This window comes from Cavia porcellus, unplaced genomic scaffold, assembly GCF_034190915.1.
Source record: "Cavia porcellus strain 051 isolate PalLab524CR breed Dunkin Hartley unplaced genomic scaffold, mCavPor4.1 scaffold_13, whole genome shotgun sequence".
Classification (NCBI taxonomy): domain Eukaryota; kingdom Metazoa; phylum Chordata; class Mammalia; order Rodentia; family Caviidae; genus Cavia; species Cavia porcellus.
The window spans coordinates 1,359,174-1,381,645 of NW_026947496.1; the positions used below are offsets into that span (position 1 = coordinate 1,359,174).

Below are 22,472 nucleotides of genomic sequence, written 5' to 3' on the forward strand. Positions count from 1 at the left end.
TATTTTTATATTTCTGGAGTAATTTACTGTAGCTCAGATACTGGGAATTAGGAAATAATTAAAAAGGAGAAGTAAGTGGGGCATGGTGTATCTGGGAGGCCAAGACTGGAGGATAACTAGTTTACACCCACCCTGGGCAACTCCGCAAGACTCTGTCTCAAAATAAAGCAAAACCCTGAGTTCAATCTAAAGGAAAGAGAAGGGAAGGAAAGGGAAAGGAAGGACACAGAGAAGGAGACCAGAAAGGAGGGGAAGAGCAGGAAAGTGAGGGGAAAGGACGGGAGGCCAGGAGAGAGGAGAGGAGAAAGGAAGAAAGGAAAAGGGAAATTCAAGACTTCATAAAACTTTCCCATTCTAATACAGTGTACCTAAAAAGCAACAGAAGTCAGGTACAGACAGCCAATAATTCCTACATTAAACATATACAACCTAGCAATGTCTCCAAGTGAAATTAGTCCTACTAATGCAGGGAGTTATTCCACAAAAATTACTGTACAGTTTAGCAATTCAGAAAGTAGTCGTATAAAATCATAATTATGGTATTAAATATTATTACACATTAGCCCTAAGAGAACATGAAATAGCTGCCTAACTGCCATATATTCTTTAAGCTTATGATTTTTATAAATTATTCCTTGAGAAATAATTTCCCCTAAATAATCTTTTATTTATTATTCCATAATAACATCTCTCTTGGGAAAAATTCTTTTTATTTGTTTATTTATTTGTTGTTTTGATACTGGGCATTGAACTCACAACCTCACATATCAGGCAAGCATTTGAACTGCTGAGCTAAATTCTCAGCCCAAAAATTTTTGAAATAAACATAAAATTAAAACCTATTTTTATACCAATAGGATCTATCATTCTAGTGAAATGGAGCTCATTTGGACTTGTGTCTTTCTGGAAGGGGAAGTTAGAAAAAACAAAGGGAAAAAGATCTGGTATCATTATCACTTGAATATTGAACCCTATGTTTCTATGTAGGTTTATGTTAAAGAGAATTTCTTTCTTTCTTTCTTTCTTTCTTTCTTTCTTTCTTTCTTCCTTTCTTTCTTTCTTTCTCTTTCTTTTTTTGTCTTTTTAAGATATGCTTTCTAAGAACTGCTATGCAATTCTGGCTGCCTCTGAGCTCACTCTGTAGCCCAGGCTGGTCTCCAACTTGCAACAATCCTCTGCATCAGATTTCCAATTGCTGAGATTACAAGAATGCACTACCATACCCAACTCAACCAGGACTGTTCTTAAATGATCTTCCCTGTAGTATGCAAGGAAACTTGCTTTCCTCTCAATAACCATCGGTGATTATCAGAACAGAGGACTCAGGAGAATATGGGCCATGGGAAGCATAACAAACTAAGTTCAGATGCAACTATCATCACCAGCCCTTTGATCTTTCTGTAGCTTTGTATTCATTCAGATGAAGAGAGACTAAAGGAAAAGCACACTCAATGCAAGTAAGGAACAGCTACGATTCATTCAACATGCCAGGCAAGACACTATTTTCTTTCACTTGCCCTTCCTAAGGTACAGGAGACAACTCTGCAACCTGGGTAGGGTCAATGCCTTGCAGGACGGACCCACAGCAAGAAACTCCTGAAGCCATGATTACAGAACCCCAGAAATTTAAATCTGAAGCCCAAATTGTTCCCATGTCACTTTTTCCCTCTAGCAGAATCATTGTTTACTGTCCAAAGACAATTCCCTTGTCTTTTGATTTTAAAAACATTTCACTACAAGAATATTCAAAACAACACAATAAGAGAAAAGCATAACAACTCTTGTGTCCTGCATTCAGCTTTCCAAATGTGCCACCCTGTTTTGCTTGCCTTTTCGTGGTCCAGAAATATTTAAAAATATACCCTTGACATTTGAACTGAACTTCAGAATGTCTCTAACAAGTTACAATAAAAACATAACATTATCACATCTACAATTATCATTCTTTATTATCACTGGATGTCTAATTCCTCTTTAAAATTGCTGAGTGAGACAGAGAGTGTGTTTGTGTGTGAGAGAGAGGCGAGAGAGGTGCTAGCGACCAAATCTGGGGATGTCCACATGCTGGGTGAGCACTCTATCACTGACCTACACCTTCAGCACCACTGATATCTTAAAAATGTCTTCCTTCTAAAAATTAACTTGAATCAAGAATCAAACAAGAGCCAGGTACAAACAAATGCTAGTAATTCCAGCACTTGGGAGGCTGAGGCAGGAGGACTGTCTTGAGTTCAAGGCCAGCTTGGACTGCATTGAGACTTTGTCTTAAAAGAATCCAACAAGACCAACACATTATTCTAGCTGATACGCCTCAATGTTCAATAGCTCCTCCATCTCTCTTTTTTAAATGATATCTGAATGTTAAAGAAATGAAGCCACTTTTTCTATAGAGTCAGTAAAACATATTTCTTTGTCTCCTTTACAACTTGTAAAGTACTATAGGCGACTAGGCTGGGACTCACCTTTTCTCAATGTTGTTTCAAGAATGTTCAGTGATAGTGCCCCCCCTCTACTGCACTGTCAGCAGGCATTTACCATTTAGTGGTCTTCTACTAGTAAGAGCAGAAATTGTTTCTACATTCTCCATAATCTGAATTTCTACGAGTTATCAGATACCTTAAATTGATGGAACTATGTAGGTTGTGATCAAGCTAATATGTTAATCAAGAATTGATGAGAGACAACTGATTATCACTCATCAAACAGAGAAACACAGAAGAAATTTTTCCTCTGGTGTGTAAGAGAGGTCAAAGATCTGGCTCTACATGGGGAGACCTGAGAATGAATGCAGTGTATTAAAAAACAGAATCCTACATACCTATATAGTTCTAAAAGACATTTTACATACCAGCACTAATCAATGTTTCTAAACGAAGAAAATTCTAGAGTTCTTAATTTTTAACATTACTTCACCAAAACTGTCTTGTAAATCTTTCAGATTTTACTTCTTAAGTAACTTAAGAATGGTACTGATCTCTAAACCAAAGGTTCCAAACTTTGGTTGCAAAGTAAATTTTCCTGAAAAACTTTTATCATACTGAGATCTTGGTTTCACTCAATCAATTCTAATTCAGCTGGTCTATGACGGGAACCACATATACAATGTGTTTGTTTTTTTTTTTTTAAGTCTCAGAAGACCTGTAGTATGCAGCTATAATTGAGAACGACTTTTTAAACAAGAGTACAATGATAACTACTATTTACTAAATATATGTGTCTGGTGTAACTCCTAGTACTTTATTTGAATTAGTTTTATTCTCTGTTTCATAAATGAGAAAATGGAAAAGTAAAGTGAACTGCCCAAGATCATATAGTCACTTCATGGCAGACTAAAGCCTTTATCTCAGGCAGTTGGGATCCAAAACCCATCTTCTTACTACACAGTGTCCTAAGCATGAATCATGCTTGTATTTCCTACTGGAAACAAAATGATCAATGGAAAACACAAAGGATAATTTCTTCCTTCTTTGTAGTACAGTAGCATCTTATGCAAAGGTATCAACATAAACTTACTAGAAGTGTAAATAGACAACCTTCCTTTTACAAGATTCAAATTTGAGGTTTCTACACTTTCAATAATTTCTCACATACTGCCTCATGCAGCAGTCACTCAATATTAAATATGAAACTGCTTTAGTTTTGAAACTTAAAGCAAAAATGTACTAGAAATACACTTCTAAGAAAATGTCCTACCTATTTCTGTTCTGCCAAGTCCAATTTCATTATTAATTCTCAAGTAATTAAAATGACAAGAATCAGAATCTTCAATGTCAACATCACCCAATTTGACCCGAATTCGTTCTCCCATCTTGACACGGATCTCCCATTTGCAAAGGGTACTGCTGGGATAGGTCTGCGGGTAGTTTATAGATGCAAGAGTTCCACTTTCAGGGCCTCGTACAGTGTGTCCACATCCATCACCTTAAAAAAAAATGGGGTGATAAACTGTTTTTTTGTTTTAAACTTCTGAGTAATCAAGATTTTTAATGGTGATTTAAAAATACACATGACCTCAGATATTTATACCACCAGTATATCTTTACAGAAAATAAAATGACATAGCGCTTAGCATATCTAGTCACAATTGCCAAGAAAAATCAAGTCAGGTTCAAATAATGATTACTTATATAATTTATAATGTCAAAGACCTTTACAATCTGAACATATCTTAAAACCCATCTTAGCAAAGAGTTACAAATATATAAATATATCAAAATGGCCTAATATTTAAAACAATACCAATTTAAACTATTTAAGATAACTAATATAAAAATGTGAGCAGCTTCACCTTTTTTTAACAATCATAAGCTCCTAAAATCTCCTGTGAAGCAAGATTATTTCTTAATAACAGTTAACATATGATAAAAAATTATGCAAACTATTGATCCTATTATAGACTACAAATGATTCCTCTTGAAAGTAGTTGATTTTGAAGTTTAAGTTTATATTCTATTTAAATTTGACTATTTTGTTGTTCCTTCTCCATTTTCTTCCTATAGAACAGAGAAAATAATTAAAAGTTTAATACTTTTAAAGTTTATAGCTTATTAAAGATAAAGAAAAAATTACTTTTATATGTTGGTTCTGACATTTGCTTCATTTATTTTTCAGCAAGTAAATACAAGAACTTAGATAACCAGCTTATTGTTTGTAAAAATGAAATATCTGCATCCCTCATTTTATTCACTGAGCATGCAGGAGGCATTGATTATATGTTCATTTACAAGTTTCGGCTGTTGCTACAACTGTATTATTTAGCATTCATTAACAACATGATTCAAATGAATGACATCCTTTTAATAAGATGATTAATGTATGACGATAGGATTCAAATGAATCCCTTTCTAACAGGATCACAAATACATACTTTTAAAATAGAAGCATTTTCTTCCTTACAAGTTATTTATGATCATGTCATTGGAATAGTACAGTATTTACACAAAAACTGTATTAAATGTGATGCTGCTGAGTTTTAACCTCATTATGAACACAACTCTAAGAGAATTTTCTTGATTTATTACTTTTAAAAGTAATCACATCACTTATTAGAACAGATTAATTTTAAAAACTATACACATAAAAATTTTAACAAAAATTATATGCATAAAAATTATACACATAAAAATTTTACATAGTATCTAGTAAGTAGCAGATAGTAAATATTAATAGTATGAATAAGGAAATGTTATGAAAAATTAATTCCAAACTAGTCCCAACTTTAATGAAGAAACAAATCATGTAACTCTTATGGTAATACTTAGAAGTCATATCCTTTACTGACAAAGAATTTTTACCCTTGAGTTTGTATTAATATTCATCCCTGGTCTTTTTTTTTTTTTTTTAATCAAGAATCGAACTCAAGACCTTGTGCTTGCCAGGCAAGCACTTATCTGCTGAGCTGTATTTCCAGCCACTCTCCTGGCCTACTTTTAAAGAGCAATACTAAATATATGTGTGCTTGCTAGAAGTGTTATAATCTTTAAAAACCACTGGATAAATGAAATAACTCAAAATATTAGTGTGTTTTCTTTAGTAAACAAAAGCTAAGGCTGCTTTTAGAGTAACTGAAATGTTTATCCATAACTTTGCAACAGCAGATTGTTTAATGCATCCCCCATAGCCAATTAGTCAACCCAAGGTCATTTTAAAATGTGCTTTATGAAATAACACAAGTAGAGTGGTTAGAGTAATTTTAGATGCCTTTATGCTTCTGTGTGATCTTGAATAAATACAATGTTTCTTGTCCTTTACACCATAAAGCATAAATTCTATATAAGTTAATAAACTGATAAAAACGGATCTTTTGCATACATGGTGATAAAAAACAATTAAAACAGAGCTGTCTTTCTTTAAGAATCTGTGTGGGGGGTGGAGGGCAGGAAGAGTCCACAAGAAATGTGCCAAGAATGTTCTAAAATACGTGATAGAGTTCAGAGCTTCCTCGTCTTGCAAGCAAGATGATAAGAACTAAAAATCAAAGTTAAAAGTCAAGTATCTTGTCTACTGCTCTGGCCAAGTCTGAATACGCCCTATTTCAAAGAATACAGTATTTATTAAGTTCAACCTGACTAGATAAATAGCATAACTGTCACCTACTGATATGGAGTAAATACTTAGAATAATCTGGTTCAAAAGAAGGTTGTGCTTTCACTAGACCAGCTGCTTTGAATGTCTGTTATTCTGGAGAAATACATTTTATATTGTGACCCTGTAGATTTCCACATGGTTATTCTTGACCCACTAATGACCTCCCACCTAGTCTGAAAAATACAACTCACAACTGAAAAATACAAAACTCACAACTCAAAGGCTAGAACATTAAATTCTCACATTAAGGAAAGACTTTGTCCTTTCACTTCTAAAGTAGCAATATGTTCCCAGGTTATTTTTTTATAGTTATTGTACCAAAATTCTTCAAATATGACAAAATATTTAAAACTAAAAGCTGGAAAATATTCGTCAATAATAACACACAGCAGTGTTTCTCAAACAGGAGGTTGAGATCCCACAGGCATGATCCTACCACTCACTTGGCAGTATCTAGAGACATTCTTAGTTGTCACAAATAGGGGGAGGCATGTTGCTGACACCTCATTGGAAAGGGTAAGAAGCTGCTAAAATATCTCAGTGAAGGAATAGTCTCCAGAACAAAGAATAATGGGACCTGCATGTAAATAGCGCTGAGTTTGGGAAGTGCTAACTTAGAGTCAAGGTTAGGAAATCTCAGGCTGAAAATCTGGTTTAGTTCTTGGCTCAGTCTCATTTGGCCTAAAGGGTAATGCTCTTCTACTCCCTAAGGATCAATGGAGAGAAAAGTTTTCTCCCAAACATCAGCAGTTATGGAAAAGTTTTGTGCTCACACTTCCCAATTTTAAAATAAGTAAATAGAACACTTCATTATTCTTCAAGTTAAAGAAGAAAAATAATCCTATTAGTCTTCAAATTTCAAATGATTTTCTCCCAGCATCAAGAGCTTTTTTTTTAAAGAGGGTAAAATTAAACAGAACAAAACATCATAAGAAAACAATTAAGAAACACAGACTTCAAGGCAAGACCACCAGAGATCTTCACTATCATATTGTCTCTTGGTTTCTTCCAAATAGTTGTCCATATCTTCACACACAGTGAATTCATACTGAACAAAACAGTACTAAACTGATCAGAACAGGATGATGAAGGCATTTTAGGTCTTCAAGACCAGACAATAGGGAGGTCAAATATGGCTGCCATAATGTCTCTCGTTCTTTTCAAAATAGCTGTCCATATCTTTACATATGTTGAAATTAAACAAAAGAAAACAGACTAACACCACTCTAGACAGACAATAATAGTATTGCCAGATTTTGTATCATGACGCCATGGAATTAGCACTGGGTATCTTAGTGTCTCATTTTCTTCAGAGTATCTGTTCATTACAACATACATTATAGAATCTATTCTTGTAAACTGTTTGAAGTTCTACACATGCATGAATCTCTACACATATACCTATTCTTTCCAAACAAGATAGCAACACAAATTCCCAGAAAAACATGAAATGATAAAGACATATAAAACCTCAATACTAGGTGATCTATAGTAGTTACTATGATGTCTCTTGTTATTTTCAATAGAATTGTCTATATCATCAGGCATAATATAATTGAACAGCACTACCTAGCAATGTTAATAAAAACAAAACATTGGCAACATTATAGGACTTCAAAAGCAGTTAATAATCAAACCAGAATGGGTATCCTATTACATCTTCTCATCTTCAGAGTAATTGCTCTGTTCTTAGACTTGATACTATCAAGCATACCAAATTCAAATAAAATCAGTCAAGACAAAACAGCAACCTAACAAACCAGATTCAAATAAGATCAGTCATAGTAAGACATCGTAGAAGTAATGCAGGGCTTCAAGTTAAGTTAACAGGAAATTAACGATAGTTACCATAGTATATCCTATTGTTTTGGGATAGCTGTCTGTGTCCTCAAATCTAGTATGAGTAGAAAGACTGGAACAGAATAAAATCAAATTAAACAGAGTGATAAGATTAATGTGGCTTTTAAATCCTGATAAACTATTAAAAATGTCCTCTGCCTTCCTTTTTTAGACAATACATCAAGAGTTTTTAACATAGGGAGAAAAGGGTATCAATAGGATCTGAAAAATTGATTAGTGTTTGGTGCTTGGAAGAATAATCGTCTGTGACAAGGACACACTACCTCCTTTTACTTACCATATTAAGGTAAGAGGCGACAAAAAATTATTACAAGTGGGAAATAACTTCCAAAATAGATGTCAAAGGTCTAGTTCTTACTCTCCCCAACCATCCCAACATGCCATCTCCTTTCCCAACCACATCTTAACCACCATCCCTGTCAACTAATCTACCTTCTGTTCCTCCATTACATGGATTCCACTCGAGTATAACTAATCATAAACCATAGAAAGCTCTTGGTGTAATTTTTGAATTGTACTTTTATTCAGTGTAGAAAAACAGAAAAAAAACACTGAAAGTTGATCTTAGTGCTCTTTGGTTCAGATGCAGATTTACCTAGGGGATTACTCATAGAACACATGTTCACTTCCCTTGAACAGTGTAAGGTTCAGATGTGTTAAGCCACATATGAATTTGGATACTTTTCTGGGAAAAAATGCAATGATCTTTAAAACTACTTATCCCTAGAGAAAACAGAAAGAACATTAAATACATTCAAATGCCAATCAAATAATACAACATGAAATGCAAACCTACTGTATTCTAGCTAAATTCCAGATTAAGTATTTTTAGGATAATGTTCTGATGATGATTCATGTGCCCCTCTTGCCACATTCATATTTTAGTAATATTATTACTAAGAAAGATGTATTACAGATTTTTAATCATATGAACCCTGTGAGGGGCAAAAATACTTCCTTTCACAGCAGCCAACACAAATGCAGGAAGCTTATAAAAGTATGTCGAAAAAAAGAGCAATGTATCATTCATCATAATTGCAGAGAGCCTGAATATTGTTTTTATCACTGTGGCCTACTGAGGCTGCCAGTATCCTCTAAGTACTATTTCTGGATCTTGTAACACATCTGTGAGATCCCACAATAAAATGAAAAACAAGGTGAAATATTTAGGAATAAAAGTTCAAAAACATGAAGCTGCAACCGTTAACTACTACATGCAATTTCACTGGATACAGTGACGTTTTTGGTATATTACCTACCGCTGTGAATAATAAGACAGAAGTTCTTTAACTGTGAGGTTTCTTAATTTGTGTTACTGCATATCTCAAACACGTAATCAAACTAGTACTTTAATTTCACTTAATGTCCCCTTTGTCAGTTTTAACTTTCCTTTTTCTGAAGTTAATTTTATCTGAAATTAAAATGCAGTTGTTCTAGTTTACTTCACATTAGCAGTCACATGGCACATCATTCTCTAGCCCTGTTATTTTTTTGTTGTGGTAGTAGTGATAAAATATACAACCCAGAAATTTTATTTTTTAAAATAGATTTTACATTTTTTAAATTTTATTTCAAAGAAGATAAAATTGAACAGAACAAAATAGAACAAAGCAGATCAGAAGAACACAATGTAAGACACACAGATTTTAAAGCAAGACAACAGGAGATCATCAATGTCTATCTTACTGTCTTTTGTTTTCTTCTGAATAGTTGTCCATATCTTCACACACAATGAACTCATACAAAACAAAATAGTATTAAACTGATCAGAACAGGATGATGAAGGCATTTTAGGCCTTCAAAACCAGATAATAGGGAAATCAACAATGGCTTCCATACTGTCTCTCATTCTCTTCAAAATAGCTGTCCATACCGTCATGTATGTTGAAATTGAACAATACAAAACAGACTGAAACCACTCTGAACAAAGAATAATAGTACTGCTGGATTTCACAGCAGGACACTATAGAATCAGCACCGGGTACCTTAGTGTCTCTTTTTCTTCAAAGCAGCTGTTCACTTCATCATGCATTATATAATCGATTCCCATAAACTCTTTAGGAGAAGTAGTATGCATGTATGAGTCTCTACACTTATACCTATTCTTTTCTGTATTAGAGGGGAAAACAAAACAAATTCCTAGAAAAACACAAAACAAAAATTAACAATAGCAAAGAGGCCAAAACACTGATAATCTAAACCTTCAAAACAAGGTAGTAGAAGCATAACTGAGGTTGTTGATTTACATAATGTTAAGGGTTCCTCAGATCACCATACAATAACACGCAATACTGTTTCATTCCTAGGAATGTTAACTATTTTGTTCCAATAACTTATACAATTTGCAGCACAATCATCTTAGCTATACTGTGTGTTTATATAATTATATTTTTTTCTTTTTCCTCACTTTCCCTGAGATATTATTTTCCCCCTTTAAGTAGATTCTTATCCTTTCACCGTATTTATTGAGTTTTTTGTATCTTATGTACTTTTCCCATTTTTTGCACTAGGGAGACGATATAGTATATACAGATGTGAGTTTGATTTATTTCACTTATGAGTTTGGTCTCCAGTTGTATCCACTTACTTATAAGTATCTCAATGTGATCATTCTTTATAGCTGAGTAGTACTAGATTGAATAAAAAAAAACACAGTTTTTATCCATTCCTCAGCTGATGGGCATTTAGGTTGTTTCCAAGATCTGGCTATTACAAACTATGCTCCTATAAACTTAGATGCACATATAACACTGTGGTATGTTGTTTTCAGTTCTTCTGGGAATATGCCCAGAAGTGGGATAGCTGGGTCAAATGGGATTTCCAATCCCAGCCTTTTGAGGAATCTCCAGACTGACCTCCACAGTGCTTGCACTAGTCTACACTCCCATCAACAGTGCAGAAGAGTTCCTTTTTCCCAGTAGCCTCTCCAGCATTTGTTGTTGGAGTTTTCTTTATCCTGGCCATCCTTCGTGGAGTGAGATGGAACCTCAGTGTTGTTTAATTTGCATTTCTCTGATGACCAATGATGCTGAGCATTTTTTCATGTATTTATTTGCCATTTGTTATTTCTTCATCTGAGAACTGTGTGTTCATTTCAGATGCCTATTTTTGGAAAAGGTCTTTGAATTTTGAGAACCTGATTTTTTTTTTTAATTATTTGTACGTTCTAGACAGAAGTCCTTTGTCTGAGAGACAGTTTACTAAGATTTTTTTCCAATTTGTGGGAGTTTTTTTTTTCACTACACTGGAGATTTCTTTCGACATGCAAAAACTCTTTAATAAGGGGCTGGGGATTTGGCTCAGCGGCATAAGTACCTTCTTGCAAGCATGTGGTCGTGAAATCGATCCCCAGTACCAATAAAAAAAAAAAAAAAAAAGGAAAGACAAAGACAAAATAAAACCTCTTTAATAGGATGTGATCCCAGTTATTGATTCTATGAAGTATTTCGTGTGCGGTTTGATTCTTGTGGTTGAGTTTGTTTGTAGTTGTATCTTTTAATCTACTTACTCCATTGATCTTCAGGTCTCTTTTTATTCTAGTACCATGCTGATTTTATTACAGCAGCTTTGTAATAACTTCAACTCAGGGATTATGACTACACGTGCCCAAGCCTCCTACCTTGTCTCTGTTGCTTAGAATTGCCTTTGCTATTCTAGGTCTCTTCTGGTTCCAGATGAATTTTAGGAATGATTCCTCTTGATCTGTGAGGTATGCTAGTGGTATCTTAATTAGGATTGCATTAAATTTGTATGACAATTTTGGGAGAATGGCCATTTTCATAATGTTTATTCTTCCTATCCATGAACAAGGGATGTCTTTCCATTTTCTGAGGTCCTCTTCCATTTCTTTTTTCAGGGTGTTACAATTTTCCCTGAATAGATCTTTTACTTCTTTTGTTAGATTGATTCGTAAGTATTTCACATTTGTGGATGCTATTGTGAAGGATATGGCTTCTCTTATTTCTCTCTCAATGATTTCTGTTGTTAGTGTATAGGAATGCTATTGCTTTTTGAGTATTGACTTTGTATCCAGCTGCATTGCTGAATTTATTTATTATACCTAGGAGTTTTTCAATGGGGCTTTGGGGGGGGGTCCTCTATGTAGAGTATCAGGTCATCTACAAATAATGGTAATTTAACTTCGCCTTGTCCTATCCTTTTTCCTTTTCTCTCTCTTGTCCAATTGCTCTGGCTAGTATTTCCAGCACTGTGTTGAACAGGAGTGGTGATAATGAACATTCATGGCTTGTTCTCAATTTTAAGGTAAAGGTTTTCAGCTTTGGGCCACTTAATATGATGTTGGCTGTTGGCTATGTCATAGATGGCTAAATATACATAATGACATGCATTCATCTTATAGTATTATACAGAGGAGTTTCACTGCCCTAAGTATCCCAGGATCTACCTGTATAAACCCCCCACCATGAAGATTTTTTAATTTATTTTTTCTTTTTTTTTCCATCTACAGTTCTCCTTTGTCCAGAATTTGAGAAAGAACTTGCTACATAGTCAGACTGACCTTGAACTCACTATGCAACTTAGGATGGCCTCAAACTCACAATGATTCTCCTGCCTCTGTTTCCCAAGTGCTGAGATTACATGTGTGTACCATCACACCTGTCTCATTTTTTAAGGGCTTGTTTGCTCCTTTCTTTTACTTATTTTTGCTCAGGGTACAAGCTACATATGTATTTATAGTCAAAAAAGTCAATGTAGCAACTTTTAGGCAAGTAAATTTGCTCCTATCTTCCGTGTTTTTGAAGCCAAAATTCACCTCTGTACATGCAGTAATTCATAAAATTTAATAACAGGAAGGAAAGCAATATATAAATCCTCAACCCTTACCAAGCACACACACCACCTATCTAGCTCATAATGGTTAAACAAAGTGGAGTCATACAACAAACTGAAATGCCCTATTTGCCACTATGACCCTGAGAAGGCTATCTATCCCTGCTAAGTCTGGATTTTGCCATCTGTAAAACTGAGACACTAACAATTCAAACTTCAAACAGTAAGAATTAAACAAAATACTATATGAAAACAACTGATAGGAAGAGCATAAGTCTTATTAATATGATCAACAAATATATACATAGGCACTATTCCCATAATGTTACAACACCACCACTAAAAGGAGACCTGAGAAGCTTGTCAATGTATGCTGATCCAGCTTAATCTGGCTACAATGTGACTAAAGCTAAACAACCTCTCTATTTTATAAAATTTATCTCCACTCTAAAGCTAACATCTAATGCCTTATAAATAACAGAAATTTATGACAAAGTAATTGCTACTAGTTACCTCAGCTCCAATTCAGTATCTCATTCTCAGAGCCACAAACTCTGAGACAAACCTGTAAGATTTACTTTAGCCATTTTAGAAATCATTCTCACTTCTGCATATCACATCTCACTTGGGCCAGGCACTCAGCCATGCAGCTCTTACAGCCACTGTATACTTTCTGGGAACCTGACTTCTCTACTTCTCTATTAAGATCATCTTGGCCTCATTTCTCTTCCTACCCGTCCTGGATCTCATGCCCATTCCAACTACCTACATTCTACCTAATATTTCTGCTTCCTAGGTACTGTGTACCACTTGCACATCTTCCTAGGAAACTCTCCATCTAGATTTAACAATGATCTCTCTCTGCAAAGGAACTGAGTAAACACAAAACAAAAATCACAAGACCCCCAGATAGGTATCATTAGAAAGTAACAGGTTCCAGTCTCAGGTGGGCCACTCAGTGTTCTCTTAGTTAATGGCTCATAAAGTAAAGCCAACATTATTTTTATCAAGGACTAATTCAAGGTTTTCAGGTCTTCATCTCCACTTCCACAGATTGTAGCAAGTACAGGTATGTCAGAAAATGTTTTTAAAACTTGGAAACAGTAACAAAGTTCAAATATCACTCAGGGCAAAAGCCACCCAAAGATTATAGGGCAAATCTATTTGTCCGACTTGCTATTTATCACTGATTAAAGACCCCAATATTGGTTATATGCTAAATCATAGATTACTATCTCATAGAGATTCATACAATTTCTGTAGAGTTGAAAAACCAACCAAAATTACAGTTTCCACCTTGATGGCCATGAATTAGTTCTGGTCACCTAACCTAGTAGTCATATCATAACACCTATAAACATATACTTTTTCTCCTGTGGTCTAGTTTTACCATTTTACTGATTCCTTCTTTAATGAAACAGCTGATATCTGATCTGCCAATTTTATATTTGCTTGACAGTTATAACTGTTCTTTTTTGGCAAATTATACCCTATAATGGAGGCATTTAGTAGATCATTCAATTTGTACTTTAATAAACTTTAACAATAACAGCAGCAATTAAAAAATCACATGTGGCTGGGGATATAGCTCAGCAGTGTGTTCAAGAATGCACAAGGTTCTGGGTTCAAGCCCCAATACTGAAGCACACACACACCCCTTATTCTCTTATCTGGTAGCCTCTGTCATCTGCCATCTTTCTCACTTTGCTTTACTTTTACAAAGACTATTCTAGTTGCCTACACTTTGTTTAACTTCTTTGCCTCTCATTCTAACTTTAGTGTACTACAGTTTAGCTCAGGACTACCGTGAGTTCAGTGGTGACTTCCAAACAGATAATGTTCGAATCCTATCATCTGGAACCTATGGATATCATCTTACACTTGGAAATATGCTATTTGCTGATCATAATAGGTTAAAATGATATATTGGTTAGGTTAGTTCATAATCAAATGATTGATATTTTGGCAACAGGAGACAAATATGGACACAGATATTGGAAAAACTCACGTAAGCACAGAAGCAAAGATTAGATTGATAAATCCACAGGAAAGGTAAGGAATGCATGCACCAGGAGCTAGGAAGAGGCAAGTAAAGATCCTCCCCTAACCTTCAGAGAAAGAGCAAACCCAGCTGACATTTCAACATCAGAATTCTAGCCTCCCTGTGAAACGAGAAACTTTTGTTTTAATAACTTTGGGCTATTTTGTTGCAGCTCAAGGAAACTACTATGGAGACTCTCTCCTTTCCCACTAAAAACACGTGCTAAATTTAGCAGGCATTTTCTAAACTTCCAAAAGCCAATGGACACTTTTCCATCTTTATCTTCCATGATCTTTCCATGGTATTGGACATTGCTACCCTTCTCTCCTTATTTCTGTATCTTCCTTATTGAAGTTCTCCCTCCAAGTCTTAGTTTTTATTTGAACTACCTGCAGCTTCACAGACACCTTAACTGTGACCTTCTTCCTACTACTGATGGTGCAGTTCTTAAGTGTTCTCACCCATTCTGTGCATATTTATGTGGATAATCTCATCTGCATCTGACTTCAGTTACCATCAAATGCAGAAAGCTCCACGGCCCCAATCTCTCAAACTGTTATTTACTGAAAATTAACCTTTTGCTCAGAAGTTTCACAGCATTCCAAATATTCAATAAATTTCCACTTACCATGCTCTATGCTTGATGAGAGACAATACTGAAAATGACCAGCAAAGTTCATGTTTTTATAGAGTTTATGGTAATTACAGACACAGTAATTCCAAAAATGATTACTAAGTTATGGATGATTTATATATTGTGCATTGATGCTTCTGTGTGTAAATTATAAAGAGTAGTTAGGAAAAAATTCTAGTGTATGAGACAAGTGTTGAGGAGGAAGACAAAGAGGACTTCAAGAAAAAAAATATGGTCATTAAGTTTGACTCTTTCAGTCTCCTTAATCCTTCAGAATTTAGTCCCTGTGAACAAGAAAGCCCCCGTAAAATTCTCTAATAGGTGTCCCACCCTTTGTTCTCTCCCTTTAACCTGCTGTCCATACTCACTGTTATTTTACTTAAATACCAGGAGGGATACACGGTCCCTTATTTGAAAATTCCACTGATACAATGAAGCTCAACTCTTCAGTCAGGTCACACACAGCCGATTATATTCCAGCCCTTGATTCCCACTCAAGTCTCAGCTCCTGACTTCTCATACAACGTTTCCACTCTAGCTGTGGAACTCTGAATGACACTCCTCAGACCCTTCACCTCTGTGCCACGGCACATGCTATTCTACTTGGTGAAAACAATGCTCATCCTCCTCTCACCCACAAGCAATGATCTGCTAAAGTTATTCTGTATAAAACCTTTATGAAGCTCATCTTTCTCATCCCATCATAATCTCTTTATTGAATATGTTTAATCATGCATATTTATGCCACTTTCCCACACCAACCTATAGTTCTGTTGGGAAGGCAACCCATTCTACTCACCCTTATAGTTATCTACACATAAATAAAACACAACTCTTACTGCACAGATGTTCAATTTAAAAATAAATCAAAAGCAACAGGCACCCTAGGAAGAGAACAAGTCAGCGTCTCCTGAGATCCAGCCATGTTGGAACTTGGGAGCTGAGCAAGAAAGCAAAGAGCCCTCCTTCTAGGTAGGTGTCAGCAGGAGCGAGCAGCAGGCCTGCCAGGGTGAGAACAAGTCAGTGTCTCCTGTGAGCTCCGACACCCACCCCACTTCATTAGCATCTGGATGATGTGGAGGACAGCCAGAGTGGATAGCAACTAAGCACATAGAGCAACTCCTGTTGGGTTGATTATGCTGACCTGGGGCTTGAGGAGCACCTCTTGTTACTTGTTTACATACGGAGGATGACCGTATGCAACACAGCAAATATGAGAGATTTCCTTCTACCATCTCTTTGAAGACAAACATTGTTTTCATTGTTTTGCTTTGTCCTGATTGTTTTGCTCTATATAATATTCTATCTCAATAGGTTTTATAATGTTCTGTTTTTAGTTTGAGTTTGCCATACCTGATTGAATGGACAACTACTATGAAGATAACAAGATATACTGTGGTACCTATTATCGCTATCCCGGTATCCTGCTCTGAAGTTCTGTTTCACTGCATTGTCTTGATTGGCTTTGTTCTTTCTTGTTTTGCTGTATTTTACCTCGTTCAAAATAAAAAATAATAAAATTAAAAATCAAAATAAATCAAGTATTGTATTGTACTGGGCAAGAAATATATTTGAAAGGCTTTAGAATCATTCAGTTTTTTAAAGCTTGGGATTTTAACCTCTTTAACTTATCCTTCCCTTCAATATATGGACCTTAAAACAATAAGGAAAATCCCAGTGTTTCTTCAATTAGAGCTGCAAGCCTTATAAACTGCAGGTAGCCATGACTGTTCTCATGTAGACAAGCAAAGCAAGTGAGAAACACTAGGCCGCGTACTTGGTTTCGGAAGCCCAGCTGCAACCTCACCGTAACCCTGCTTTCCCCTTAAGCTTAAACTGATGCACCTCTCCTCTATAAACTACCTCAGCGTCTCCGCAACACACTGCTCCTTCTACATTAAGGGGACTTGAATCCATGCTCGCTATAACCTCAAGAGGCCTAAGACACTCTTCCTCAACCCATTCACTGGAATGTGTCCCTCACAATCAGCTTCTACAACAGAGTAACCAGAAACAAGGGCCTGTCAGGAGGGAAGATAACCACCAAACAAAATGAACAGAAACAGCTGAAATATACCAAAAGTCATCAAGCTGAGCAAAAGTAAAAAAGATAAAGAGCAAAGGTAAAAAAATGAGAGGCAAATGCAAAAATAAGATGTAGTTGGCACACTAGTTAGCTTTCCATTGCTGGGACAAAATACAGCTTGAAGGAGGAGAGGTTTCCTTCAGTTCAAGATTGAGAGGTTTCTGTTCAGGGTCAGCTAGCTCCAAGACAGAAACATCATGGCAGAGGAAAGCTGTTCACATCATGGATTTGGAAAGCCAGACCCAGTGAACAATCCTTGCTACATGGACTGCTACGTCCTTGCTACTACGTAATCTGACTTCTCTCATTGAGCCACAACAAAATCTCCCAAAACAGTAAGTGGGTTGGGACTAAGGCGCAAAAGATAGAAAAATGAATTTCAGACAGACGTAAACCCGTAATCCCAGTGCTCAGGAGGCTGCGGCAGGAGGATCATTCCAAACTGGAGTTGGAGGCCAGCATGGGCTACTTAGTAAGATCAAGGCGAAAAGCAAGACACAAAGTGTCCAAAAAACAGAATCTCAGTAGGAAACAAACACTTTAAAATTACAGAGATTTTAACTGCCAAGTAGGGAAAAGTAAAACAACATTTTCATTTCATAGACTGACTCACTACTGAACAAAACATTTATTGGCTTACATGAACAGTTTTGAAGTTTCTTCTCAGTACATTCTAAAGAGTTTAGTTAGAGTGGTTATATGGATCTTAATTTCAATATAGCTAGTTTTTAAACCTTGTATGCCTGAAGCAAAAGCCTCCATATTTTCAAAGGTCAGTAAGATTAAAAAAAAAGCTAAGAAAGACCAAAGCACCCGGATTTTTCAGACCAAAAACCCAAATAAACAAAAAAACCTGACAACTTAAATAATAGTTTCAGTAAAGTACAGGACTGCCAGAGAGTAAACAAGAAATTCATCATCTGATAGATATCTACAGTGTGCCAAAAAGTAAAAAAAATTACAATACAGATAAAAGTCTCTTGAAAGTGTATCACTGAAAAAAGCAGAGATATAAACTCTCTGGAAAGTAAATTACTGGAAAGAGAGAGAGAGAGAGAGAGAGAGAGAGAGAGAGAGAGAGATGTATAAAAGCCAGCGGCAATGTGTGCTTATTTCCAGTGCAGAGTAAAAGCATTATAGCAGTGCAGGCCACTCTCAAACAGCATTTCTATTTCCTGCAGGAGGCGCCTCCAGGACAAATTGGAAGACAAGGTTCCAGAAGAAAGGACAAAGAACACAGGAAGCAAACTGATGTTATGCCAGGATAAGGGACAAGATAACAGCTCAGCTCTATACAGTACGAGTCAAAATGCTGTTGCTGACTAGTCATCCCACTGAGACCTGATGGGACAGAATTTATTTATGCACAGATCTGTCTGGCTCTAACATGGTGCCACATGACTTTTTCCAGTAACTTCACTATCCAGAACCCAAGGAAGCAGACAATGGACACTATCACAGAGGCCCAAGTTTGAAGTTTACCAAGAGAGAAAGCAGGAACACTGTCCAAATGATGAGGTTAAGTGCCTGAGCTCGAAGAGGCAATAAACCTAGAGATGGACAGATGAACTAGGTAAAAGAACTATGCAAAGATGATGTCATATCTAACCTCTCATACAAATCCTTCTGTCAGCCCCACAGTGGGCCCCATGACAACATGGCCCCCATCAGCTTCTCTAGCTTTTGTTTTTCATTACTTTCCTGATACCACACTACTGAATTTACCTCTTCCATTCCATAGAATAATAAAGTGGTTTTGGACTAAGGCACACTGGATTTAAGTGCCAGTCATGGTAAGTTCTAAGGTCTACTACCATTTTTAAATACATAACTCATCTCTGTTTAGAACTCCTGCAAGTTGGAACCAAATCTGTAAAAATCAGCACATTTTTATACAATGAATTTCATTCAGTATATGAGTGAAAATTGTGCTTCCTTTTCCTTACAGAGAAACCAAGGGGAAAGGAGATAGCAACTACCACAACAAAACCAGTATATAGTACAGTTTATAGTACTGGAGAAGGCTATTTCTGTACCCAAATGAAAGACAGCATAGTGCAAAGAAGTGCACTGAACTTCTTGGTGCTGATTTAGGTCATTACTGTTCTTAAGGAGGACTATGTGGGGAGGGCAGAGTGTGCTCAGTAGCCTGCTTTTACTCTGAGCTCTTACTTAAACAAGGACTCTTCTGGTACTCAAGAAAGAACAAAAATGTGGTCTAATTCCTGTAAGAGAAGATCTGAGGAAAAACTGGGCAGATCATTTGGCCCTCATCAAACAATCTGTAAGATTCGAGAGGGTCCTCTAAGCCCAGGCTCTTAAACGGGACCAACGCTTGCAGGGATTTGGCAATAACCAATCATAGGAAGCATATACAAGGGGCTGACACCAAACAATACACTCAGGGCAAGGGATTCATTTCAGAAAGAGGGTTCTTAATATATATATTTTGAATGACAGATACCATGGTAAATATTACAACTTAAAAAGTGAATATAACTTTCTACATTGATAAGAACATATACTTAAAATACAGTGCCGAAAGTACTATGTGAAGATGAGAATGTAGCTATTGGTTAGAGAACGCTTCATACAGGTGATAAAGGCCCACAAGGGTTTTTAAAAGTATTTAAGAGTTTATTAAAACCAGAAGGAAAATAATTAGAAGCATTCCCAGTAGAGGAAATTGCATCGGGAGACACAGCTGTACAGGGAACAAGGTAAATCGGCAAGTACTCATCTTAATTGCCAATTTGTCTGGATTAAGAGGCACCTAAAATAACAGTGAGTGTGTGTGTGACAGTGTTTCAGAGGGTGACATGAGGAACAGAAAACCAAGGGGGGAGAACTGCCCTCTACATGGCAGCACCCCGAATAAGGTGGGGATTTGAATGGAATAAAAAAGGAATATGCACAAAGACACACCTGCTCTGTTTCTCCGCTCCTCACTGCAATGAGGTGGACAGCTGTGCTGGGCCACAACCTTCTCCAATGAAGGTTCTATCCTGTGATTGGCCTAAGAGCAATGCCGCCAGCTAACCATGGACTGAAATTTCTGAAACTTTAGGCCAAAATAAATCCTCTTTTTAAGTTCTCTCAGTGACAGAAATATGACCAACACAACATGAAATTATACATGAGAAGAATAAAAAGTACCTAAGCCTAATGCCTGAACTATAAAAGATACAGGGCATCGGCATGAGATTAGGACAGAGTAACACCAAGGTCCGGCTGTAAAAAAATTACACATACAATATTTAAAGGAGCTCAAGTTGTGTATTACTGATAAAGAGATCCCACTATGGTCACAGCTATGAAGAACAATTCCCCAGTACAGTATATGGGACCATACCAGTCTACAGTAACCAACCTACAAGTATTTGTCCAATAACTGGACAGGGACACAGGGCACAGGCATCAAGGAACAAACAGTGGGCCAGGACCAGAGGCTGAGAGGCTTGAAAGCACTGTCGTAGGGCAAGCTGCCACACTTTCATACTTTCTGGACTCTCCCCCTCTACTGAGTATTGTGATCTCTTTAAGTGTCTGCAAGCCCCATGGATTAGAAACATGCCAATTCTTCAAAGCTTCCTCACCTAAAATTACTTATCAGTAAGGATTCTCCTGCTTCCCAGGCATTAGGAGTTTTCTCTCCCTTAATAACCTACATACTGCGCATTTCCCCTTGGTTGTTATTTCATACATATACTCCTACCTAGACAAAACTACTTCCTTAAGGACACTACAGATTCTCTGAAGCCGGTGGCTTTGTCTTTTGTCTTTGCTCAATGTCCCGGGGTTGATACACATGCACACTCTCCTAAGAGTTCTAGGTTGCAATCTCTCCATTCTGATAGTTTGTAATGGCCAAACAGTAAAAAGTACCAATACCTTATGCTTTTTAATCCCAAACAATTCCATTTTAAATTCCATTTTAATTAGAAAATTACATGTATTCTACTGCACAAAACCTTTGTAGGGAATTCTGGGTCACTCCCCTTGACTGAATCTGTAAACTGGAATCCTCCAGTCATTCAAGTATCAGTTAGTTAATTATTCTTCGATTATATACATTTACAAGTCCAGATTTATTTGCTATGTAATACTTTAGTGGTCTTGGGAGATCACCCACTCTCTCATCTGTCTCAATGTGCACTATATTGGCATTCATTAAATAATTATTTTATTTGAATGCATTTCCTGTCTTCATTTCATTTAACTCAAAATTATGTTGAAAAATAATGACCTAGAAAGAACATATGTCAATAAACTAACACTTTTGACTGAACTGCTTTATCAAAGATCCAGTCCAGGACAAATTTAAAATAAAATGAAATAAAGAAAATAATGTAATTGCAGTTCTAAATGATATAGTAATTAGTTTATAACGAGTCCTTGGAGATGAAATTTTATATATCGAAATTTTTAAACTGCTGTACATTTTAAGTATTCTTATTTGTGCAAATTAGACGATAAATTATTTTTAACATGGACTCAAAGTAACACAACATTATTAAAATTAGAACTTTGACACACCTTTCTGAATAACCAATGGGTCATAGATGAAATTTTAAAAATTTAGTCAGTTTCTACAATTAAACAGTAATTCCAATACAACATACTGGAAATTATGGGATACAATGAAAGCATTCCTAGAAGGGAAGTTGACAGCAGTGAATGCCCACATCAGAAAACCAGAATGAGTTCAAAAGAAAACAATGAAAATAAAAGTTTTGGTAAACAAAGGGACAAAGGGTTAAAGGGAGTTGAGTGGAATGGGAAAAAAGAAGCTAAATATATCATACCCAGGTACAAATTCCCTATGATGAATATTTATATATATAAAATGTAACAATAAAATAAAAATTAAAAGTAATAAAATCAGAATTATGTAAGAGCATGTTGGTACGTGAATACTGAATAAAATAATTGTAAATTAATAAATTAAGAGACAGAATTATGTATAATTTTCT

General features: G+C 36.0%; 1 protein-coding gene across 22 annotated transcripts in view; it reads right to left on the reverse strand.

The window, feature by feature from the left end:
- LOC101789224 (discoidin, CUB and LCCL domain-containing protein 2-like) overlaps window positions 1-22,472 on the reverse strand; it is an 84,936-nt gene that overhangs the window by 41,592 nt on the left and 20,872 nt on the right. For all 22 annotated transcript variants that reach the window (XM_063259738.1, XM_063259739.1, XM_063259736.1 and 19 more), the window contains exon 2: window positions 3,694-3,921. In XM_063259738.1, coding sequence (XP_063115808.1) covers window positions 3,694-3,921 — 228 coding nt within the window. The remainder of the gene's footprint in view (window positions 1-3,693; window positions 3,922-22,472) is intronic.